The sequence below is a fragment of a genome, unplaced genomic scaffold (genome assembly GCF_019419815.1).
Source record: "Pyrus x bretschneideri cultivar Hongxiangsu unplaced genomic scaffold, Pyrus_bretschneideri_v1 Contig23, whole genome shotgun sequence".
Taxonomy (NCBI): Eukaryota; Viridiplantae; Streptophyta; class Magnoliopsida; order Rosales; family Rosaceae; genus Pyrus; species Pyrus x bretschneideri.
Window position 1 is genome coordinate 1,039,104 of NW_025999535.1, and position 25,662 is coordinate 1,064,765.

A 25,662-nucleotide genomic window follows, 5' to 3' on the forward strand; every position below is an offset into this window, starting at 1 on the left:
CCATAAATGAACCAAAAGGCACGAGAGAGAAAATGAGGAGAGAGAAAGAAAGAGTGTTTCAAACTTTCAGTGAGTGTGAAGCCAAAAAGGCCGATACCAGCAGACAGTACGAATACGTTCTCTTTAAGACGGGAAATAAGAGAGGACAGCAATTAAGCTTCTCCATCACTGTGAAGCAACCGGTCTCCGTTCCTCTCTCTCTCTCCTCTTTCTCACACACTCTCTTCCGCTCGATCGAGCTTCTCCGATCCTTCAAGGCCTCTCTAGAAGGGTGGTGGGAATCCTGTACAGCTCTCCCTTTCCCCCTTACTCTGCTCCTCATAGTTGCTGCAGGTGTACAGCAAACCCAACACGCCGCCGTTTTTGTGATGGAGTTGTACGGACGAAGCCCCGCCAGAAACGGGTCGAACCAGGAATGGAGCCCCGCAGCCGGAGAGACCGGCCTCGAAGGTACTCCTTTACTTGCTCGGCGTTTTAATCTCGCTTCGTTTGAGCTCGATTTGGGCTATTTCGTTATCTGGGGTTTCTAGGGTTTTTTTTTTGGTTTGGTAATGTGGGGTTGTGATTGGGGTTTTGTTCTGGTTTGGGGGTGAATTGTAGAGCAAATGTGGCAATTGGGGCTGACGAGCAGCGAATCGTACCCGGAGAGACTCGGCGTGCCCAACTGTGTCTACTACATGCGAACTGGGTTCTGTGGATACGGTGGTCGGTGCCGGTACAGCCATCCTCGAGATCGTGCTGCGGTAAGTCCTTGTTCGTTGTAAGCTTGCTTTGCAATCAGCTAATGAGCTTTTTCGATACTGCTTAATTGCGGGTTTTGATATGTAAACTAGTACTCAAGCTTTCAGTGATAGGTGACTGCAACAGGATAAATAGGTTGTTTTGAATTTTTATAAGTTTGAGTGTTTTGTTGCAGGTAGTTTTTTGTCCCTTTACGTGAAACTAGATGATTGTTTGTTTGCTGAGAAAGCTGGGGAAAAGAATTGGGAACTTTTTCTGGAATTTATTCGACATAGTTAAACTAGTCTATATTTGATGAAAATGTTAGGCCTAATATCTGTGTTTTGGGCTCGGTGCAGTGGGAAATGTCGTCTTAGTTACAACTGCTTGGTTTTTATTGGTAACTGAAATCGTCTTTGCTTGTGAATTTTGTTATCTTTTGTTTATGATTTCGGTTTGATGCTGCACGTAGGTTGTGGCAACTGTAAGAGCTACAGGGGATTACCCAGAGAGAGTGGGGGAACCTGTATGTCAGGTATGCAGTTGTTTTCTGATCTGTTGTAAAATGTGAATTTCCTGCCTGATAATGACAATGTAGATCTGGAAACTTTTTGGCAACTTTGTTATGTTGTCCATTTATTTGTTTGAGCTTTGAACTTCATATGTGATTGTGGCATATGTTTGTCTATTGTGCAGTATTATTTAAAGACTGGGACCTGTAAATTTGGTGCGTCCTGCAAGTACCACCATCCAAAACATGGAGCTGGATCCTTAAACCGAGCTCCCCTAAATATTTATGGATACCCATTACGACCGGTTTGATTTCCTCTCTGACTCTGTCTCTCTGTTTCCCTCTCATCCACGTATGGGTGTGTGTAGACTTTTGTGAAATTTGTGGAGCAAGTGGCTCACAGTTGTTGTTTTTGTTTTTTTTTTTTAATTATATATTTTTCTATAACAGGGCGAGAATGAATGCTCCTACTATTTGAAAACGGGGCAATGCAAATTTGGCATAACCTGTAAATTCCATCATCCACACCCTGCTGGAACAACAATACCGGCTTCTGCACCCCAATTTTATCCGTCGGTGCAGTCTCCTGTTCCTTTGGCAGAACAGTATGGGGGGGCATCCACCAGTTTGAGGGTGGCTAGGCCTCCACTATTAACTGGATCATATGTGCAAGGGACTTACGGTCCTGTCTTGATTCCTCCTGGAGTTGTTCCGATTCAGGGTTGGAGTCCGTATTCGGTATGATAAAGACATATTCAGGTTGATATATGATTGAAGTTCATTACTAATAGTAATATGTTATGACTTGGTGCAGGCACCTCTTAGTCCTGTACCATCTCCTGGAGCTCAACCCACAGTTGGAGCAACTTCTTTATACGGAGTAACACAGCTATCTTCTCCAACACACGGACTTGCAAGCCCTTATACCTCCATACCCTCTTCTGTTGGTCCTTCTAGCAGCAACCCGAGTGAACAAGTTTTCCCAGAGAGGCCTGGCGAACTTGAATGCCAGTACTATCTGAAAACTGGGGACTGTAAATATGGACCATCTTGTAGGTATCATCATCCTCGGGATCGAACTGTACCGGGAATAACTTGTCTCCTTAGTCCGATTGGTCTCCCACTCCGTCCGGTATGCAAAGTTGTTTTATATTATTTTTGATGAATTTTTAATTTTTTTTTTTTTTAAATTCCGCTGTTAGAAGTTATCGAGTTCATCACTTGGTTATCCAATTTGGTAGACCCAAGAGTTGTTTTTCTTTTACTCGATTAAACAGTAATCTTTTTCCAAAAGGGGATTGTGGGATCCTACTATCATATCTAAGGGCATACCTGGTTGACCTCCTTTGTACAACCAAATGAAATACAAATTAGGTGGCAAAGAAAAGGCTGTCATGCTATGTTTATAGGTTGAGTAAACTTGTTTTTCATTTTGATTGTTCTGCAGTATAGGTAGGTATGTTCGTTTACCTTGGTCTCGTTAGCAGTCTTCTTTTATTAAGGTTATATATTGTACAAGAATCTTTGCCATTGAGTTCTGAAGAAGTTAATGCTCAGTGTTGTACAAACCTGATTGGTGATTGATGTAATTTAAGGAGGCATTTTGATATTTAATGAGCATCAACCAACAGGGGCTCAGTAGGGTGGCTGAGGCACATGGGTTTGTCCTGTGTGGTCTCAGGTTTGAAACCCAAAGTTACCTATCCAGATTTGCTAGCGTTTCATGCCCCCAAATAATTTAGGGTTGTACGGTGGGCCCCAGTTTAGAAGATGTGTCAATGAGCATAAGTAGTTGTATGGTTAATGTAGGAATAATGTTTATGTGTAATGTGCTCAATATAGGAATCAGATGACACGGCAACACATTATAAGTTGTAACTCGAAAAGCAAATTTGCCTCTGGTTGCTGAAAAACCTTATGAAATAGTTATCTATCCAAAAGGTCCTTTAGAATAAAGGAGCAAGATGACAGAAGGTTCCTTGACTGGAAAACCTTTGCTGCAGTCCTGAAACAAAATAATCTATGCTGTGTATGCCCTTGCAATGATATATACGTATCTTAGCTTGAGTTTTGTGCTTCAGCACTTGCATCATTCTCAGTGCTCACTTTAAGTTTTATATTTTTGCTTTCTCTATATTACGGTTACTTTTTATCAGTTTGTTCATCGTTGATAGAATTGCTATTGCCCTTGTTCTTTGAGATGTCTTTCCCCTCTAATGTAGGGTTGCTTTTCTTTATCTGGTCTTGCTGGTTCAGTCTTCTTCTTCACATTTTTTGTTTTATTATTTAAATTTGGTTAGCTGCTTTGTAACAAAAGTATTATCGTGAAGCAACAGACGTTTTTAGATTTTTTAATGTTAGATCTCGTGCCTTTTTGTGCCCGCGTTGATTATTATGAGCATTATACCATATATGTGGTGAATTGCGTATATTTCATTAATTTGTTAAACGATGTCATTCTATGGAGAAAATTAACGTGCTTTTGTTTGGACAGGGAGAGCCACCGTGTAGATTCTACCTGAAAAATGGTCAGTGCATGTTTGGATCTACATGCAAATTTGACCATCCAGTGCAGACCATGAGGTACAACCTCTCAGCTTCATCTCTCGTTGATATGCCTGTTGTTCAATATCCGGTTGGGTCTCTGCTGGCCACCCTGGCTCCATCATCCTCATCATCGAATCTCCGGCCCGATTTACCTTCTTCTTCCGGGAACACCTCAAGTAGTTCAGGTGGATTGATTTTTTCACAGAGCGGTTCTGTTTCACTATCTGATGTGCAACTGTCCAGTCAGACTTCATCTCCTTTAAGCAATAGCAGAAGGGCGAGACCAGGTGGCGAGTTTCGTCGATCAATTTAAAGTAACACCCAAAGCCGCTCGTTCATCATCTCCAGGAGCGCTGTTCATATAGATGTCGTCAGTAAATGTGTAACGAGTCAATTGTGCAAAGGGCGTCATATTTCGGTCCATGAACCAAATCTGTTTATCCCACAGAGTAGTAGGAAAGGCACACACACTGTTGATGCTTGTGTCGATTCGATATCACAGCAATCCAATACAAATTCCAAATAAAGCTGCAGTATTGAAATTTCCCGTATCTTCATTTCATCTCTTTCAAGTGATTACAAATGTATCGTAGAAGGTAAATTTTTTTAGTGTTCGTCTAACCACCGGTGTTCTCTTCAACATTGCAAGAGGGATCATTGAGAGGCTAGGCACCCTTGCTTTCCAAGAGATTGGATTGATTTGGGGCGTCAAAGATGAGCTCCAGAAGCTCAAGGAGACAGTTGCCGGATTCCAAGCCGTTGTTGACGTCGAGCAAAAGCAAGCCAGCAACAATGAAGTCGAAGTGTGGCTCGAAAGCATAGAAGATGCAGTTTATGAAGCAGATGACGTGCTGGACGAGTTTAATACTGAAGCTCAGCGCTTCTTCTTCTACTTCATCAACGGAAAATATGTCGTTCCCATTGCCTTCTTGTCCGTCTTTCTTGTTCGACCATCATTCAGTGTCCTAATCTAACTTCCATGCCTCTGTATCCAAATGTGCTTTCCATTGAAGATTGCCCAAATTTGGCATCACTGCCATATCAAGGGATGGGCAACCTCGCATCCTTTCGCGAGCTTATACTTAGGAAATGCTCCAATTTGACGTCAATGACACACAAGGGATCGCCAATCTCACATCACTTCAGAAGCTTACAATTGGAGATTGCTCTCAACTGACGTTACTGCCACAAGGGATCGTCAACCTCACATCACTCCAATCGCTTACGTTTGAATTTTGCCCAAATTTGGTAGCACTACCCGAAGAAATAAGCAATCTCACGTCACTGCACTGCAGCACCTTGCAATTCAATGTTGCTCTAATTTGGCATCACTGCCAGAAGAAGAAACAGATGGGATGAAGGAAGCCAATAACCATGCAGCTTTTGCTTATCCATGTGCCTCATTTCTGCGGATGAGATAAACGAAAAACGGGTTTGAGTTTCCACCATAAAACTAACTGACAGTAAGGAAGTAGCCGTCCATGCAGGTCCCTCTTCATATCTTTCTTTGTTGGTTTGCTTGCATTGTTACTTAGTGTGCTTGTTTTGTACCTCGTTTCTTCCATTAATATCTCACTTGAAAGAGCTCGAAATTCAGTTTTGAACTGTGTAGTTGGATGGTGGCATATTTTATACACAATGTTCGTTGTTGAGCAGAAAATTTTCAATGTAACGAGAACACGAGTGGTACACCACATGTTTTTATATAAGTGGTGAGAAATTTTAGTTTTTAAGTTATTAACTTTTTAAATACATATTCCACAATTTCTATAGTAACACGTGATGTACCTCTCCGTGTGCCCGTCACACTGAAAAATTTCTTGTGGTTGAGCTTCAACAGCGGATCAAATGTCTCACTGTTGCATGGAAGCATGAGAGCCCTAGACCTTGTAACAACAAAAATACACTTGGCCTTCTTCCTTTGTGAATCGCGACAGGGGCAACCATAGCCTTTCTTCCAGATCAGTGCCCTTCCGTCGCAGCTTTCCTTATCGGCCTCGTAACCTTCGAAATCACAGCAGAAATCGCCCAAAACTCGACTGAGTTTTACAGAATCGGTTGCTGTCGTTCACCGCTGCAGTCCCTCTGTGCACAGCTCATTGAGCCTTCTGGGTATTCTTACTCCGAGCACACAGTAAGTAGTATACTAATATTTCACGCAAAATTGCCCATTATGTTCAATTGTTAAATTTGTGATTAAAGTGAGTAACTTTGAGATACCCAAATTATTAAATTTCACCGCTTCTTGTTTTCCAGATTCAGACGAAAGATGGCTACTTACTGGGTTTGAAATGTGAAGGACTAGTAGAAGTCGTGTTTATTTGTTAGTGCAATTTCTGTTTGGTTTGAGATGTGGAGGACTAATGAGATTGCTTTGGTGGGGAGTGTTTCCTCATAAACTGATCTGTGAGTAAAATATTGAATCTCTCGACGCCTGATTAGTGAAAAGCCTTACTTTTATAGCTCCTTCCTATTTTTTTTCAACGTACCACTAAGTTGTTTATTTCAGAATTTTGTTGGTTGATAAGCATGGAAGCTGGATCACAGATGGATTGCTGCTGAAGAAAGGAAGAAGAAGAAGAAGGTCGAAATGTTCTAAGTCTTAGAATAGTTGAATTTAAATACTTGTAATGAACGGACATGATTATAGCATCTCAATGGTGTGTATCTTGCCACGTGTTTTGTTTGATAGTAGTTAATGAAAACATGTGAGCTGCATGTGATCATAGTCACGTTGCTTATGTGGGTTTGCAACGACTATAAACCCCACCGTGTATCTGACTTTTGTGGATCGAATCCAACGTAGATTCGAGGAGCAATGTACTCCTTCTCTCTCTCTCTCTCTCTCTCTAAAGTTCATCTCTGATATTCAATCTTAAAAATTCATTTTCAATTACTTGTTGAATTGATTACACAAACATAGAGAAATTAAGTTCAAAAGTAGCTCAAACATTAACATAGCCTTAGAGCCAGGTTGGATTTGAATCAGGGAGTGAATCTGTGAGTGTTCATCTGGGTTTTCAACGAAGAACTCAGACGCACAAATATGGTTGGATCTAGCACCGATCTTCGTGCACCAGTATTCACTGGTATCAACTATGAATTTTGGTGTATAAGAATGAAGATTATATTTAAGTCTCACAATCTATGGAGCTTTGTTGAAGCACATTGTCGAAGGAAAGGAAGAAGACGGATGAGAAGCAAATTCTTACTGCTCAGGATCTCATCTCCAAAGATGCAAAGGCGTTGGGATTGATACAAGGTGCTGTGAGTGATGAGATCTTTCCTAGGATCGCAAATCAAGAAACTGCAAAAGATGCTTGGGATGTTCTCAAGCAGGAATTTAAAGGTGATGCTCAAGTTATGGCTGTGAAATTACAAGGTATTTGCAAAGGTTTTGAATATGCTAGAATGAAAAATAGTGAATATCTTTCTGATTATCTAGTTAGATTATTTGCTCTTGTGAATAAGATGAAGATGTTTGGTGAAGCTTTGCCAAATAAGAGACTAGTTAAGAAAATGTTAATTAGTCTAACTCCTGCATATTATAACATTGTGTCTGTCATTGAGGGAACTAAGAAATTGGATGAGATTGATCTAAATGAGGTTGTTGCAACTCCGAAAGGATTTGAGCAGAGGTTGAAAATGCATACTGAAGATGAGAAAGTGAGTGATAAGGCATTTAGCAGTCATAGTATTCAAAACAAAAGTGGATCACATAACACTGGGTACAAGGGGAAGAAGCCTTTCAAATTTAGGGATAAGAAGGGTGATTTTAAGGCTAATGATAGGCCTCAATATGCTACCAAACCTTGGTTTAAGGGCTGGTAACTGTTTCTGCTGTATTGTGAGAATAAACTCATTTTTGCTGCTTCACGTTTTCAGCTTTTTTTCACCCAAAACTGTGAAAATAAGTTGTTTTTAAGTGTTTACCAAACACATTTTTGAGTTCAGCTTTTTTTTATACCCATTTTTTTTTATAAAAGCACCTCAGTACCAAACCAGTACTAACAAGGAGAACACACGAGAGGCATGTAAAATATGCGGGAATTGTACACTATGGTGAATGCATGTTTAAGGGAAAGCCAAAGTGTCACAATTGTGGCTGATTTAATCACTTTGCCAGAGATTGCAGAAGTAAACCAGTTCAACAGGTTCAAGTGGCACAACAAATGGAGGAGGAAACCTCTATGTTCTTTGCTTGTAATTCTGCTGCAATTGTCAAAAGTGAGCATGTTTGGTATATTGACAGTGGATGTAACAATCATATGACTTCACATAAGTCTATGTTGATTAATTTGAATAGAAGTGTTTCAACAAGAATCAAAATGGGGAATGGACAGATTGTTTAAGCTAGTGCAAAAAGAACGTTGGTGATTGAAACCAAAAGAGGTACCAGACATATTAAAGAAGTAATGTTAGTGCCAGGACTTGATGACAATCTCCTAAGTGCAGGGTAAATGATGCAGCATGGTTATTTCTTATTATTTGGAGATGACCAGGTTGTAATCTTTAAAGATAGAAGCTTCGAGAGTCATGTTGTTACTGTACAGATGACTGGCACTAGGTGATTTCCATTACTTATGAAGGATATGAATGGTTCTGCACTAAAAGGTAGTATTGAGGGTGATGCTTGGGAATGGCACAAAAGGCTGGGGCATTTGAATTTTAACAACTTGCAATTATTATCTGATAAAGAAATGGTGTTGGGTCTTCCCAAGCTCAATAAATCAACTGGTGTCTGTGAAAGGTGTATTGCTGAAAAACAACACAGAGATGCATTCAGTAATGAGTTGACTTGGAGAGCAAGCAAGCCTCTGGAACTTGTTCACTCAGATGTGTGTGGATTAATGCAAGTCACAACATTTGGAGGGAACATATATTTCTTGACATTCATTGGTGATGCCACGAGAATGTTTTAGGTTTATCTCCTAAATCACAAATCAGAAGTTTTCGAAGTGTTCAAGAAATTCAAAGCCATTGTTGAATTGCAGAGTGGCTACAAAATTCTAAAATTAAGAAGTGACAGAGGTGGAAAGTACAACTCTCATGAGTTTATTCAATTCTGTGAAGATTTAGGGCTTGAGGGACAGTTGATTGTGGCATATTCCCCACAACAAAATGGTGTTGCTGAGAGGAAGAACATAACCATTGTTGAAATGGCTAAGAGTGTGCTTCATGACAAGCATTTACCCTATGAGTTATGGGGAGAAGCTGTTAACACAGCAGTGTATTTACTCAACAGATGTCCAACAAAGGTTGTGGAACACAAAACTCCATTTGAAGCTTTCAATGGAAGAAAACCTGGTATTCAACACTTAAAAGTGTTTAGATGTATCTGTTATGGTCACATACCTGGACAATTAAGACAGAAACTTGATGAATCCTCTATGAAAGGTATCTTTGTTAGGTATGGAAATATGGAGATGGGATACATGATTTACAACTTGAGTAACAAAAAGATATTTCTGTCGAGAACTGTTGTATTTGATGAGAAGGGTACTAGGAGTTGGAATGCAGAAAGTGGTAAGAAACTATCATTTCATGCTAATTTGAATTTACCTGAGATTGATCCATTACTACTGAGAGAAGAAATTCAACTAAAAGGGAGTGATTGTGTAACTCAAAAGGTCACTAATACTCAAACTGAGAGTGGTGAGTCCAGTCCGGCTAAAACCACACCAGTTAAAGAAAAGTCACTAAATGAAATATATGCTAGATGCAATGTTAGCATGATTGAACTAGAATGCTTCACTGATGCAGTCACTGATACAACTTGGAAGAAGGCTATGAATGCAGAAATTGATATGATTGAGAAGAACAAGACCCGAGAATTGGTTAATAGACCATCATGCAAACCTATTGTTAGAGTGAAGTGAATATACAAGACTAAATTGAATCTGGATGGAACAATTTAGAAGCATAAGGCAAGACTTGTTGCCAAGGGATATACATAGAAGCCTGGTATTGATTTCAATGAAACTTTTGCTCTTGTTGCAAGATTAGATACAATCAGGACACTCATTGCAGTAGCAGCTCAAAAAAGTGGAAGCTATTTCAACTTGATGTGAAATTAGCTTTCCTTAATGGTGTATTACAAGAGGAAGTTTACATTGATCAACCAAAGGGATTTATTATGCAAGGTGCAGAAGACTAGGTTTACAAGTTGAAGAAGGCTTTGTATGGGTTAAAACAAGCCCTAATGACATAGTATGAAGAAATTGATACTCATTTACACAACTGTGGATTCACCAGAAGTCCAAGTGAGGCAACCTTGTACATTAAGTCAATGGGAGAAAGTGAAAGCATTATTGTCTCTATCTATGTAGATAATATTATCTACACTGGTAGCAGCACTAAGTTATTAGAAGAGTTCAAATTTGACATAATGAACAAATATGAAATAACAGATTTAGGACCGTTATATCGTTTTCTTGGCATGTGAATACTACAATATGAATTTGGGATCTTCATTAATTAGAGAAAATATGCAATTAGTTTGCTACGGAAATTTGGATTGAAGGACTGCAAGCCTATTAGCACTCCATTGGTTGTGAGTGACAAGCTCAAGAAAGATGATGAATATGAGAAAACATATGAGAATGCATATAGGCAATTGGTTGTGAGCCTTTTGTACTTGACTGCAACTAAGCCAGACATTATGTTTACAGCTAGCCTACTTGCTAGATTTATGCATGGACCATTAAAGAAGCATTTGGGAGCAGCAAAAAGGGTTCTCAGATATATACAAGGCACATTAGACTATGGGATTGAATATGAGAAAGGCAAAGAATCAATTCTCATAGGTTATTGTGACAGTGATTGGAGTGGGGATGAAACTGATATGAAAAGCACATTTGGTTATGCATTATCATTTGGAAGTGGGGTTTTCTCTTGGGCCTCAGTTAAACAACATAGTGTTGTCTTGTCAACAGCTAAAGCTGAGTACATGAATGCTACTAAAGCAACCACACAAGCTGTTTGGTTGAGGTTTGTACTTTAAGATTTTAGGGAAGAACAAACATAAGCTACTCATCTTTATTGTGATAATACTTCTGCCATTGCTATGACAAGAAATCCTGTGTCATCAAAGAACTAAACACATTGGAAGAAGATATTATTACATTCGAGAAGCCTTGTAGTCAAACATCATCAATCTAATCTATTGTAAATCAGAAGATCAACTTGCTGATATTTTCACCAAGGCTTTGCCAAATGATCGATTTTGCTCACTCAAAGAGAAGCTTGGACTTAAACCAGCTTCTAGCTTAGAAGGGAGTGTTGGTTGATAAACATGGAAGCTGGATCACAGATGCATTGTTGCTGAAGAAATGAAGAAGAATAAGAAGGTCGAAATGTTCTAAGTGTTAGAATAGTTGAATTTAAATACTTGTAATGAACGGACAAGATTATAACATCTCAATGGTGTGTATCGTGCCACGTGTCTAGTTTGATAGTAGTTAAATGAAAAAATGTGAGCTGCACGTGATCATAGTAACGTTGCTTGTGTGGTTTTGCAACGGCTATAAACCCACCGTGTATCCGACTTTTGTGGATCGAATCCAACGTAGATTCGAGGAGCAATGTACTCATTCTCTCTCTCCCTCTAAAGTTCATCTCTGATATTCAATCTTAAAAATTCATTTTCAATTACTTGTTGAATTGATTACAAATACATAAAGAAATTTAGCTCAAAAGTAGCTCAAACACTAACAAATTTGAATGTATAGCTCACTCTATGGTGCTCCCTGATCTTAAGTTTTCAGGTTTTTTTGAAATTTCTTTTCTTGAAACTAACTATTGAGTAAAGCGATGAACATCCATAGGATACATTTTAAATTAGGCTCTAATGTGCTTCAAACTCAATTGAACTTGGTTACTGGCTTTTCTTGATCTTAACCAGGTGATGCATGGTTCTTAAATTCTCGAGAAGAATCCCTGGGATTTGTCCTTGCAGATGAAGGTTTCGATGTATGCGTAGGGAATGTGCGTGGAACACGATAGAGTCATGGCCACACATCTTTATCAGAAGAGACAGAAATGAAGCGCTGCATGTATCCGACAACAAGCTCAAAGGTCTTTGTTGTTGGACATTCACAGGTTTTACACCTCTTCATCTACTTCACATCTCCTTCCCTTGCATGTTATTACTTATTAGGGAACATTCATGGCTTTGGCTGCTCTCACCCAGCCGGATATAGCAGAACTGGTTGTATCTGCCGCTCTTTTCTGATATTGCATATCACTCTAAATCTGCACTTAGAATAGTAAACATATATGTTGATCAGGTATTCCTTATCTTCTTCAAAGTATGGCTTCTCTAATAGAATTAATGCATATGTTCTTTTCAGATGATTCTTTTTACTCAATGTTATGAGATTTTAGTAGTAGTAATCTTGTTATTTTCATGCAGTGAATGAGGCGTCAACTTTTTGAATTCAATATGTGATGGCCATGTTGACTAGTTGGAGTGGTTGTATATGATTTTGCTTTTGATCGACGGGTTTAAGTACTATATCCCCCCGTTGTATGTTTTTCTTCAAGTAATATAATATGGGGCATAAGGGCCTAGCCTCCTAGCTTCGACTTGGTTCCAGCCTTCTTTAAATATTCTTTTTAATATATGTCCGTGTATTAAAAAAAACGAAAAGGATCCGGTGAGGATCCTTTTCCTGGGGATTCGGAGGATCCCGTAATCATGTATGTTCATCGTATATCGTGCGCGTCAGAAATCATTTTAAATTTTAAATTTTAAATTTAATATAAATAGTACCTAATGAAAATTGACCGCACGATGTACGATGAACGATCATGATTATGAGATTCCCCGGATCCCAAAGAAAAGGATCCAGCGAAGATCATTTTCTTTAAAAAAAAAAGCACATTTTGACCAGCCTTGTCGTTCGGCCTTCTTTGGGCCGCTTTTGTTTCCAATTTTAGTAGAATTAAAATGTGGCGATAACTGTGATATAAATTAAAATCTCAGTTGACTACCTAAAGTTTCTTGGTTTTCAACATTTTGTATTTGAAGTTTTTTTTGTCTCAGTCTGATACCTAAAGTCATAATTTTGGGATATTTTCATACGTCCGTTAAATTTTTCGTCATATCTCCGTTAACTGATGACGTGGCATCTACGTGGACAATAATTGAGTATCACATGTCAGAGCCTATGTGGATATTAAAAAATTTTAAAATTTTAAAAATTAAAGTTTTCTTCTTTCTTTTCTGGGCATCCTACACCCCTTGGACCCTCTCCTCTCCTTCTCCCTCCATTCTCTCCACTGCACCCACCCATTTGCCCCACTCCTCTTCCACCTATCTGGGCATGACGCATGCCTCGCCGCCGCACAGATGGGTTGACATTATCGAAGGTTGGCCACGGGTGGCGGTGGATCAACGGAGCCAGTAGCGGATCGGCATTTCGAAGATAGCAAATTGCAGTCTCGATCGCTGAACGGTCTTAATCTTGGAGGCCATGGTGACGGCGATGGGTTTGGGAGTTTCGAATACGGCGACGATCTGATGGGAGGAATTGGGTGAAGAGGGTGCGGGTTGGGTACCGTATAAAGGTTGGGTGGGTGCGGAGGAGAGAAGGGAGGGAGTGGGGTAGATGGGTGGGTGTGCGGGGAGGTGGCTGCAAGGAAGAGAAGGGAGGGAGAATGAGGGAGGCGGTCGGGAAGGGTGAGGTAGGATGCCTAGAAAAGATATATATATAGATATATATATATATATATTTTTTTTTTTTAATTTTATATTAAAAATTTTAATATCCACCTCGGCCTATATTGACACGTGGCGCCCAATCATTGTCTACGTAGGTGCCACTTCATCAGTTAATAGAGGTTCTAACGGAAAACTTAACGGATGTATAAAAGTGTTCCAGAATTATGATTTTAGGTACCAGACTTGGACTAAAATAAACTTCATGTATTAAAGGTTGAAAATCAAGAAATTTCAGGGTAGTAAACTGAGATTAACTCAATTAACTATAACCAAATCCCACGTGGCATGGGAACACAAAAGTAGCAAGAACCAACCAACAACTATAATTTGGGGATTGAGATCCATTCGTGATCTTTGTGTCCGATGTTTGTGGATTAAGAGATTCGAACCATTCAATTTTAATTTATAATCCCTATATTTTAATGACCCACTTCACAAAAACCTAATAACTTGAACGGCTTGCATCTTATTCTCTCTCTTGAATGGTCCAAATCTCTCAGTTTACGGGCTCTGAACACAGAGATGTGTAGTGGATCTTATTTCATAATTTGGTTTGATGAGGTGAGAATTTTGTCACGTAGTTTTGCTTTTTCCAAAATTTCAATTTTTAGTGCCGTTGGTTGACCTAAGTTCTTACTGCAACCTGGAAGGTGTGTGCATTGCTCCCTTTTGTGAGATGATAGGTGTAGAAGGCACTTTTGCACATATGATCAATCGTTTGGACTCGAATTTTCGATGAATGGCGAAAGATTAAGGGCTACCTTGGGTTTTTCTTCGGAACTTGATGAGTTCGACCAACTCAATTTGGAGCCAAACACAAATATTTGAGTGTAAATCGAAAGGGATGTGATATCCACACATCCTTTTAATTTTCGGCCGTCGGATCGAATGAATTGAAGAAGATCAACGGACAGAAATTTACAAAGGGTGTGTGAGAAGTAACAAGGGATGTGTGGATAGCACACCCCAATCGAAAAACATGTGACCCAAAGCTAAGTCCTAAACCCAAAAAATTTGGATTCCAAACTTATAATATTTGGGTTTGGACACAAATCAAAACAAAAATTTGGGTTCAAATTTGGCTGATCCCAAATCTTGAGTGGGTTCTATTTTTTTTTTTATGTTGTTGAATATAAAATTGAGTGACTGTCTGACTGACAGTTGGGCCCCGTGTGATAGGGACCCAACTGTCCAATGGTAGCCTTGGGTTTACATTCGGGTCTTTTGATTTTTGGACCATTGGTTATCTATGGTCCACGTCTAACTCCTTTGTTTTGTGCAATCTTTTAAAATTGATCTAATAGTACATATTTATTTGTCAAATCCAAAGGTAAAAAGAAATTCAACGGTCAAAATTTAAATCAAACGATTAAAATAGAAAATAAAGTTTTTAAAACTAATCCACTTTAATAATTATTCCAAACTCTATAAATATTCATTCATTTGTTCACTCATCGAGTCAAAATCAATTTCTTCCTCATACAATTTTCATGTCCTTCCTTCTCCCCTTTTTTTTGAAGATGTCTATAGGACAAAATGCAAGAGGTCCAAATTGGAAGAAAAAAAAATGAAGCTTTACGTGAGGCTTGGTGTTGCAATTTCTCAAATGAAAATTTATTGTTGTCTGGTGATTGTTTAGGTAGTTTTAACTGGTGGATATTGAAGTTTGGTTGGTTGATGTGATTTGTTCGTTTTCAGAAATTTTGTTGGAATACAAATCTTCTTTAGATTAAAACTTTTGTAAAATTAAGAGTAATGTAGGTAGATTAAATATGCAAACTAAATAATGTATTACCAATAAAAAATAAGCACGTTAATCAACACTTAAGTAATAATCCAATCATCAACTTTCATGTCGTTTAGTTTACAAAGATTGGTCTATGAATTTAGTTTATAAGTAAATTTAGATAACGTAATTCAAAGATACAAAAATATCCTTACCCAAAAGTAAATTTAAAACCATTTCATAACAATTAATACATTTTAGGCCCTGAAATTAAAATTTTCTTTTAATGAACCTAAATATTTGAGTTTGAGTCTAAGGGTTGAAATTGGTCTTAAACTAATTGTTTTTTTTTTACAACCAAAAGTGCTTTGTTTAGTGGAAAACTCCAAAGTACTTTCAAGTGCTTTCCACGAAACACATAGATTGTCAATAAAAATTTCAGTTAAGTACTTATGAGTTATGAGCTTTTAGATAAGCAATCCTACTACCGAATGACCCAACTCTTTGGAACGATGCATTGTCGGAAATTACTAGATAGAAGATTGTGGTAAGCGGGAGGAAGGTGAGGGTGATGTCAAGTCATTATGCACCCTTGCCCCTTTATGCCTTGGGCAATACACATGCTACAGTGGCCGGAACCGCTAGTAATTATCGTTTAGCCATACAACAATGAATTTGTCTCGGGCCTTGTCACGCTATGGGAGTTGGCCATGCTCGAAGTCAGAAGAGAAGAGAAGAGAAGACACAACATTAAGTTGTCGGGTGGTGCTATCTACACACCAATTTTTACTTTCTACATACCCTCTCAATTTTCAAAAGTAACAAGGGTATACGAGCGATAAAAAAGAGTGTGAATAACACTACCTAAGTTGTAAGTCATCAAATCTCTCCAAGCACGGGATGGGGATCATTTTCCCTCCCTTTTTTCCTCCCTTCCCTCCCTTCCTCTCACAAATTGTTTTTCTTGTTTCTCTCTCTACTTTTTTTTTTTGTTTCTCTCTACAAAGATGAAATCTTGAGCATTTAAATAGGAGTGGCAGGAAACGAAGGGAAGAAAAAAAAGAGAGTGGAGAGAATCTTTGTTCCCATGCGCGGCTACCTCTGTCTTTTGCTTTCCTTCCCCTTATTCCTTACTGTAAAGTTTACTCGAACATATTTCAAGCTATGTCATAATTAACATTAGAGTAACACTGTAAAACCCAGGTTAAAGAACTTGAACTGGTTTACCACTTTAAGCAAAAGTAGCAAATAATGATGGGTCATATCACTTTCTATGTTGGTTTCTTTTCAAATTTGTTTCATTGTATTGAAGAGAATCGAACAATGACCGTAACTTAATTCTTTCTGACACATTATCCTAAATGCCTGTGCATTCTTACTTTAACTTGGATTAAAATGATTATTAACCCGAGCTGCATTATGATCCACCCACCCACATGTTGGATCACTACATTGCAATGATTTGCTTTTTGCATGTGTTTAAAATAAAGAATTGAGATTCTCTCCAAATCACTGTGTTTGGAATCGGTAGACTTATAGATTGGACCACTCATATAAAACTTTACGACCTTATTTGTCTGTCCCACTACCCTATCTCACACAAATCACGGGCCCACATCTCTTTCTTCCCTCCTTAAACGGCCAAAATTTTTTAGTCCGCTGGCTCGAAACTTGAAGATCCGGAGAGGAAGTCGAATCCAATATAAGCGTACTTAGATTTTGTTTATATTCTTTTTTACTGTAAATAATTACGCCCACACACTTCTACTCACCACCACAGAAGGACTCAGACATCCTTTTGCCAATGCTGTCCTTACTTTTTTGATTTTTTTTTTAAATTTTTTTTTCCCATCTGATTTAAAATATATTTCTTTGAATTACATGGTTCACAAATTTCGAAAAGTAGATTAAAAAAATGAATGAGTCCCAACGCAATAGCTTATTACCAAATGATGAAATTTGATTTGATGAGGCAGCTCTGTAGACTGCAGCGTGACAGTGTGCAGCTTCAGAATTCTGCAAAATTATAATTTTTCAACATTTAGTACATCAAGTTTTTTTCGTCCTAGAGTCATACCTAAAGTGTAAATTTTACAAAATTACAAAAAACAATAAAGAAAAAAAAATGAAAAACTAATGAAAAGAGCTTGAAAACTTTGAGTTTTAATAATAAAGACAAAATAAAGGATAAAGTGAATAATACCAGAATTGACTTTTTAGTGTAAAAATGTGATTTTTCGTTAAAATGAACAGTACTGTAGACTTTTCGTTAAAACTCCCAAAAAAAAAAAAAAAAAAAAAGAGGTTGTTCTTCCTCAACCCTGACCCTCCCTCCATTCTCCCTCGTTTCTCGGCCTCCACCCATATGTGCAAAGCCAACCCTCCCCCTCCCTCAACTCCCGACCCACTCAATTTAAAAAAATAAAAAATAAAAAATAAAAAAAGTTTTTGGGCACCCTACCTCAACCCCTGACCCTCTCCCTCCCTTCTCTCCTCTGCACACCCTCCTCCGTACACCCGCACACCCACCCATTCCCCTCATTCTCCCTCCATTCTCTCCTCTGCAATCCACAAAGATTTATTGTTGGGAAGCCCATTTACTACTATCAAGAAACCCAGAAAGCTCCGTTGCAAACTAGAGAATCTGAATCTCTTTTTCCCACACAAAATTTTCAAATCCCAAAAACAATGATCTGAAATTTCAAAATTCAGAAAAGCTCATTGACTGGAAAGAGAATCTGAATCTCTAAAAGGAAAAGGCAGCGGCGAAAAATTCATAAACTCCTTGCAAAAAATTTGAACTTTTGAATTCAATTTTATTTTTTTCTCACCTTTGGGCTTAATTTCTATTTGGCTACAAAGAAAATGGCGTTGAGCATGACGCACCAGATCAGCGCGCTCTCCGAGACTCCGATTAGGACAATTGAAGCTAGCTCATCATCCGTAGAATCGGTCAGTGTGCCGCCAATGTGGAAGTCTCCGGTGGCGGGTTTGACTTGCAAAATTCAGAAGCCGGAAGTGTTTGACGGGCTGTCGCCGCCGTTGAGTCCGTGTAGATCGCTAGTTCTCGAGTCTAGCTGGCCGGATCTGTCCAAGGGGGGCAAGGCGTTCGCGACGAAGGTAGAATCGTCGGTGCTGGAGCACTAGGTGAGGGGTATGCACGATAAGGGGACGGGAAGTGCTGGTTTACGTGATGATGCCGTTGGACAGCATAACGATGCACAACTCGGTGAATCGAAAGAAGGCGATGAACTCAAGTCTGCAGGCACTGAAGAGCGCTGGGGTGGAGGGTGTGGTGATGGATGTGTGGTGGGGGTTGCGAAGGAGAAGGAGTGAGGGGTTGAACGACCAGAAATTTTTTTTTTTTTAATTTTTTAATTTTTTTTAATTTTTTTAATATTCACGTGGTCCTTATATTGACACGTGATGCCTAGTCATTGTCTATGTGGGTGTCATGTTATCAGTTAATGGGTGCCACGTTATCAGTTAACGGAAGACTTAACAGTTTGACTAACAGATATATGAGACTGTCCCAAAATTTACATATGACTCTGAGACGAAAAAAACTTGATGTACCAAATGTTGAAAACCACAAAACTTGAGGGTATTAAATTGAGATTACCCATAAAATTTTCACTCCATCTTCATTTTATCTCTATTTTATCATTTTACCTACAAGTGGCATTTTGATAAAGTTTTGACTTTCATCGATGATATATTTCTAAATGCATGCAAGAATTTCACCGGTTGTATGCAAGAATCTCACTGTTGCTTTCACTTGGTCACTCATAATTTGATACATTGTCTGTGCCCAATAAGAAAAACAAATTAAAGCAAGAACTTGGCTGGAATCAATAAGTGCACCCAGAAGAGCAGGGCACTCCAATTTCTTCGCTTTGCCCTGCCAGCTTACTCTGTAACAGTGTTGAAGCAACATGTGGATTGGACCACCTGCCAGTTCACAAAGAAAAAGAAGTCAACCTACTCGATTATTTTTTTTTACACAAATATACTGTTATCGTAAGTTTTATATTAATAAAATAAAAATATGTGTAAGTTTTTATCCTGTAACGTGGAGTTTTTGACACGAAATACTACAGGCAAGAGTGTACCTGTGCCGTAAGTTTGCACATTGCCCCAATATTAAAATGTTGTTCATCACCAATCGATCATCCAGCAAACAAAAAAGAAAAAGAATTGATGAGGTTATCATTGCCACCTGATCGACTCAATCCCACGCCATCATGAGTCCAACATTGTCACACTGAGAGCACTGAGTACCACAAATGTACAACCAAATTTAATACAAGCATGTGTAGCCAAGGTAATTATGTTAAAACGAGTCATTAAGAGTAGATAGGAATCCTTAGAGATATTGTAGGAGTTCTTTATTAGGAAAGAATTATATTGTGTTATAGCCTTCCTTGTAAAACAAGATTATGATGTTGCTGATGTGGGATTTTTCAACACACCTCCTCACGTGGGATCCAATTAGTGGGTCACATGTGAGAGATCCACACATTGGCAACCATGTGGAGCCAAGGAGACTCATCCTACACGTGGGACCAAAGGACCCAACATCATTGCACATGGTCAAGGGGACCCACCCATCACGTGGTAGTACAATACGAGTCTGCTCCCTGACTCTGATACTGTGTCGAATTATCAGAGAGACGGGTGAAAGGCCCACTTCCAACAACACCAATATTGTTCACAACTTGATAATTACCACTTGCACAATCCGTCAAATGTGGAGTTCGATAATAAAAGGTCTCGGTATTAGTTGGAGTGAGGTTAGGATATTCATAATCAAATACAGGCCTGGCAGATCAAGTGACAGATACAAAACAAGGTTGGTGGCGAAGGGTTATACTTAAACGTATGGTGTGGATTACCAAGAAAACTTTTCACCAGTAGCTAGGATGAATAATGTACGTGTTTTAATCTCTTTACCTGCAAATATGGATTGGCCACTAAAACAATTTGATGTGAAGAATGCTTTCCTTCATGGTGGAATCTAGAAGAAGAAGAAGTATGTATTGGTTTTCCTCCCGGATATGATGTGAATGGGAAGACTGGGGTGTGTATATTGCGTAAGTCTCTATATGGGCTTAAGCAATCACCTTGTGCATGGTTCGATAGGTTCACTCAGACAATGAAGAAAAATGGGTATCATTAGAGTCATTCAGACTATACATTATTTATGAAGCATAGATTAAATAGAGTAATTGCACTGATTATCTATATAGATGACATGATTATTATAGGGGATGACTTAGATGAGATAATTAGATTGCAGGAGAATCTTGCATTAGAGTTTGAGATGAAAAACTTGGGAGATTTGAAGTACTTCCTTGGAGTTGAGGTTGCTAGCTCGTCCAAATGTATTTCTCATCTCAACGGAAAATATTTATTGGATTTGTTAAAAGAAACTGGTATGCTAGGGTGTAAACCTGTGGACACCCCTATTGTAGAAAACATCATCTGGGTGTTTATCCGTGTTATAATATGAATAGGTGACTCGCATATGTTTAGGGCAAACTGTTAGCATTTTGAAGCTTGTGTGAGAGCCGATTAAGAGGCTATACTAGATGTATTGCCTCTGTTTCTTAGATTGACTAACCTATGTGCAAACTGATATTCACAAAATGTTTCTCTTGTCTCTCATGATTGATTAATTGTTGAGAGTATGAATCCTATATCGGGAAAGAAAGGATATTGCATGTGCTTATAAGTAACTGGGCTACTCCTCATATTGCCAATTGATTTTATGGTGGAATCAAATTTCTTTATGGAATCAGAGCAGGTTGTCCCTCGTGTAAAGTCCAAGGGCCACACGTGCTCTGAGTCACCTAATTTGTGTTTCTACGTCCTAGGTTTGAAAATTTGTCACACGGGAGGGGGTGCGTTGAGAGAGTATAAATCCCGCATCCGGAAAAGTGGGGACCTTGCATGTGCTTATAAGTAATTGAGCTACTTCTTATATTGCCAATTGATTTATGGTGGAATCATAACTTTCTTCACTAATCTATGTGCAAGTGCCTGTTCACACAACCTTTCCCCTCATCTTCTCTTAAGATTTTCACTAACTGCCACTCCTTGCTACACATTGGGTATACCCGGCAATTCATACCTGAATTGGTAGGTTTGATGTACAATATTTCAGTATCACATAATAATTTCTCGTCATTGAGCCGTACAAGGCCTCCAGATGTCGAAACCGTAGTGGCTGAAAGTATGTAACACGGGTATACATCTCTTATGGAATATATGATGGAAATGCATGTTTGGTTCTAGAAGACTAAGGAATATAGTTTAAGTGGATGCATTGTGGTTCTAATTATATCAGGTACCCACTCATCCTTTAAATTTCTACTTTAATTAGCTTTACACATAATTAGCGACTTAATTTAAGCAAAAGCTTTAAGCGAATGGCTTTCACTAGCCATGATTACAACCCCCAAAAGCACTGCAGCCCTCTCAGAAATCCTGCAAAATTCCCTCACCAACATTAACCATGTAAAAGCAACTCACTCACTCACTCCCTCTCACTACCTTTCACCGAAAAGTGCTTTTGCAGCTGCAATTCCTTGACTTTTAGATTAAAAACCTCATCATAGACACTCATTAAAGTAATTAAATTGTTTCAAAGTCCCCTCCTTTGTTCTTGCACGGTTTCATGTGACTTTCTCCTCACTTTAGCAGCATTTTTCTTTTTCTCTCTTTCCTCAAACCATTTCTCAGACAAATGTTGCAATGTGCAACAGGAAACTGAGAAATCTGAGATGGGGTTTTAGTGGAAAGTGCTTATGTTGCTGAAAGTTTGAGGCTTTTGAACTTTTTGTAGTGGGATTTGGAGGTGCAGGATTTTGAGTGGGAATTTATGAGCATAAGGTGTTTGAAAAATTGAGAAATCTGAGACAGCTTTTTAGTAAAAGTGCTTATATTGTTGAAAGTTTGAGGCTTTTGAAAATTTTGTAGTGGGATTGGAGCTGCAGGATTTTGATCATAAAGTGTTCGAGGAAAGATGGGGGCCGTCACCATTGGTGAACTGAAGCCTAGCATTTCCGGGAAGCGGTCATTTCGTCCGAGTTCCAGCATAAGGCATGCCACTGAATGGTAACGTTCCCCCTCATCTTCTGTTTTCTTTATATTCGAGCAATAATCTAATCTAATGTAAAATAGTAAAATGCGTGAGAGGGAATTGAACTTGGGTACACATTGCAATAGCCAACTTGGTTACACCCAGTTCTACATTCCTCCCATCTCTTATTGCTTTTGATTGATTACCTACATTTAATTCGCTAGTTTTTTACTTTTAGCCTTATTTTCTTTAGCTTTGAGTCACATGGTAGTCTCTACTTACTAGTAACTCTATGTTACACAGATACGGGTAACGCAATATAACCCGAAACACGAAAGGACACGAAAAAAGTGTTCATTTTTTTGCATCTTTTTGGGATTTGAGTGTCAAAACAGAGCCTGTGTTTTTCAAACAGTCTATGAGCTTCTGAGGCTCCCCTGAATTTAAGGAAGATGGTAACATTTCATGGTCACACAAAAATCCTGTGAGCTTCTTCCCGACAATACGGAATCGAAACAACAATAGCACGAGGACCACCTCGCTGATTGCTTTCCAGATGCAGCCATATTTTACTGTCAACATTCTTGAAATGCCAACTGCCAACCCAAGTTAATGTTTTGAGGATCAATTATTTGTGTGTATTTACCCTCTGTAGGCCCTGAACACATGTACGGAATTACAAATTGTTCCTTGTTTGTGACAGACCCTTCTCGCTTTATTTAGCGTGACTGTTACATCGTTATGTGATATGATTAGCTTTAGTTTGGTACTGAGGTGATTCTGAAAAAAAGTGGCTATAAGAAAAAGCTGTGAGCTTTTTTTATGTTTGGTAAACATTCAGCTTCAGCTTTTTTTCACTATTTTAGGTGAAAAAAAGCCAAAAACACAAAGCTGCAAAACCCAGTTTTTTTTCACATCTGTTTTACATAAAAGTTTATCGAACACTATAATACTGCTTTTTTTTTTTTTTTTTTTCAAAAACACTTTTACAAAAAAGTTTACCAAACACTTTACTGCTTTATTTCATAACTGTTTATTCTCACAGCACAACAAAAACAGTTTTTTTTCCAAAGCATATCAATACCAAACCAGCCCTAGTCCACTCAACAAGCTTAGCTAATCAGCTTTCTTATCCTTTACCATAATCCAACATTACTCTTCGTGTGCAAACTCCAATCCACCACTCATTTCGCAATTATTGAGCCATCCGCCTGTAGCGAACCATTAATATCTAGGGAGAATCACGCTGTCCATATGTTTCAATTGAACTAGAACATGCGTGTTGTGTACTTCCACGGAAACAAAAAGAAAAAGTTCCGGCAGGGTTTTTGATATGTTGGTACCTATGAGAATGTATGCATTTGGTTCTTGATTGTAACCTAGATACTGATTTTCTTGCCTTGCTTCGTTTCCATTTTTCAATGAATTTATTCTATTACGCAGGCCAATATCTGATGTTCTAGCGATATTACTGTGGAAATAGGAGCATCAAGCCTTGCACTTCACAAGGTGAGTGAAACCAGTTCAGAACTAGTCTATTGTTCAATTTGTTGCGGTTACAAGATAGTTATTCATTAGCTTGCGATAAAATAACTTTCTGTCACGATTAAACGAAGACTTGTCGAATTAGTAATGTGACGATGACTGTGTTGCAGCTCCCCCTAGTTTCTAAGAGTGGAAGGATTCGGAAACTGTTGCTTGAAGCAAAAGATGCAAAAGTTTCGCGCATAATTCTTGCTTCTGTTCCGGGTGGACCAGAGGGATTTGAGCTAGCTGCAAAGTTCATGTTGAAATTACAGAGTCAAATGTTGCCATGCTTCGTTGCGTAGCGCACTTCCTGGAAATGACGGAAGAGTATGCTGAGAAAAATATGGAAACGAGAACTGAAGCTTATCTGAAGGAGACGGTGCTTCCAAACATATCAAAGTCGATATCAGTTCTTCATCGCTGTGAAACCCTCTTGCCTGCAGCAGAAGAAACCAACCTTGTAATCAGGCTTATCAACGCAATTGCAAACACTGCATGCAAAGAGCAGCTCACCTCTGGCTTATTGAAACTTGACCACAACTTCACTGCAAAAGGAGCTCCAAATATGGAACCTGAAACGCCCGCAGACTGGTGGGGAAAAGCGCTTACAGTTCTTAGCCTCAACTTCTTACAACGCGTTCTATCAAGGGTGTTAAACAGGATATATATGATCAGCAAAATCTGAAGATGTCTACAGGACAAAATGCAAGAGGTCCAAATTGGAAGAAGAAAATATGAAGCTTTACGTGAGGCTTGGTGTTGCAATTTCTCAAATGAAAATTTATTGTTGTCTGGTGATTGTTTAGGTAGTTTTAATAGGTGGATATTGAAGTTTGGTTGGTGTGTGTATTGAAGTTTGGTTGGCTAGTTTGTATATTGAAGTTTGATTGGTGTATGTATTGAAGTTTGATTGATTGATGTGATTCGTTCGTTTTTAGAAATTTTGTCCGAATATAAATCTTCTTTAGATTAAAACTTTTGAAAAATTAAGAGTAATGTAGATAGGCTAAATGTGCAAACTAAATAATGTATTACTAATAAAAAATAAGCACGTTAATCAACACTTAAGTAATAATTCAATCATCAACTTCCATGTTATTTAGTTTACAAAGATTGGTCTACGAATTTAATCTTCCTAACATTACCCTAAAAGTAAATTTAGATAACGTAATTCAAAGATACAAAAATATCCTTACCCAAAAAAAATTAGGATTAAAACCATTTCATAACAATTAATACATTTTAGGTCCTAAAATTAAATTTTGTCTTTTAATGAACCTAAATATTTGAGTTTGAGTCTAGGGGTTGGAGTTGGTCTTAAACTAATTGTTTTTTACAACCAAAAGTGCTTTGTTTAGCGGAAAACTTCAAAGTACTTTCAAGAGTTTTCCATGAAACACATAGATTGTCAATACAAATTTCAATTAAGTACTTATGACTTATGAGCTTTTAGATAAGCAATCCTACTATCTAATGACCCAACTCTTTGGAAAGATGCATTCTCGGAAATTACTAGATAGAAGATTGTGGTAAGCGGGAGGAAGGTGAGGGTGATGTCAAGTCATTATGCGCCCTTGCCCCTTTATGCCTTGGGCAATACACATGCTACAGTGGCCTGGAACCACTAGTAATTATCGTTCAGCCATACAACAATGAATTTGTTCTCGGGCCTTGTCACACTATGGGAGTTGGCCATGCTCGAAGTCAGAAGATAAGACACAACATTAAGTTGTCGGGTGGTGCCATCTACACACCAATTTTTACTTTCTACACACCCTCTCAATTTCCAAAATTAACAAAGGTGTGCGAGCAATAAAAAAGAG

General features: G+C 38.5%; 2 protein-coding genes across 3 annotated transcripts; both read left to right on the forward strand.

The window, feature by feature from the left end:
• Window positions 1-4,329, forward strand: LOC103967392 (zinc finger CCCH domain-containing protein 32). 2 transcript variants are annotated; one of them, XM_009380642.3, is made up of 7 exons: window positions 1-450; window positions 601-743; window positions 1,193-1,255; window positions 1,417-1,536; window positions 1,682-1,969; window positions 2,046-2,363; window positions 3,726-4,329. In XM_009380642.3, exons 1-7 carry the CDS (start codon window positions 33-35, stop codon window positions 4,089-4,091), a joined length of 1,716 nt encoding a protein of 571 aa, XP_009378917.2. In that variant the 5' UTR covers window positions 1-32; the 3' UTR covers window positions 4,092-4,329. The 2 variants fall into 2 exon arrangements, with proteins under 2 accessions (XP_009378917.2, XP_048441668.1); XM_048585711.1 differs by having other exon boundaries at window positions 314-450; window positions 531-743.
• Window positions 4,330-23,952: 19,623 nt separating this feature from the next.
• LOC108868722 (BTB/POZ domain-containing protein At1g03010-like) lies at window positions 23,953-24,780 on the forward strand. Its single transcript, XM_048585894.1, is given in 2 exon segments — window positions 23,953-24,094; window positions 24,097-24,780. Coding segments are annotated over 2 exon segments (570 nt in total). The 3' UTR covers window positions 24,525-24,780.
• The last annotated feature ends 882 nt before the right edge of the window (window positions 24,781-25,662 follow it).

What these genes read in the sequence shown, in the direction of transcription:
- LOC103967392 (XM_009380642.3), top strand. Translation starts at nt 33, where the DNA reads ATGAGGAGAGAGAAAGAAAGAGTGTTTCAAACTTTCAGTGAGTGTGAA. An exon ending in CGGAGAGACCGGCCTCGAAG is followed by an intron (nt 451 to 600) that starts GTACTCCTTTAC and finishes GGTGAATTGTAG; the next exon opens with AGCAAATGTGGCAATTGGGG. An exon ending in TTGGTCTCCCACTCCGTCCG is followed by an intron (nt 2,364 to 3,725) that starts GTATGCAAAGTT and finishes TTGTTTGGACAG; the next exon opens with GGAGAGCCACCGTGTAGATT.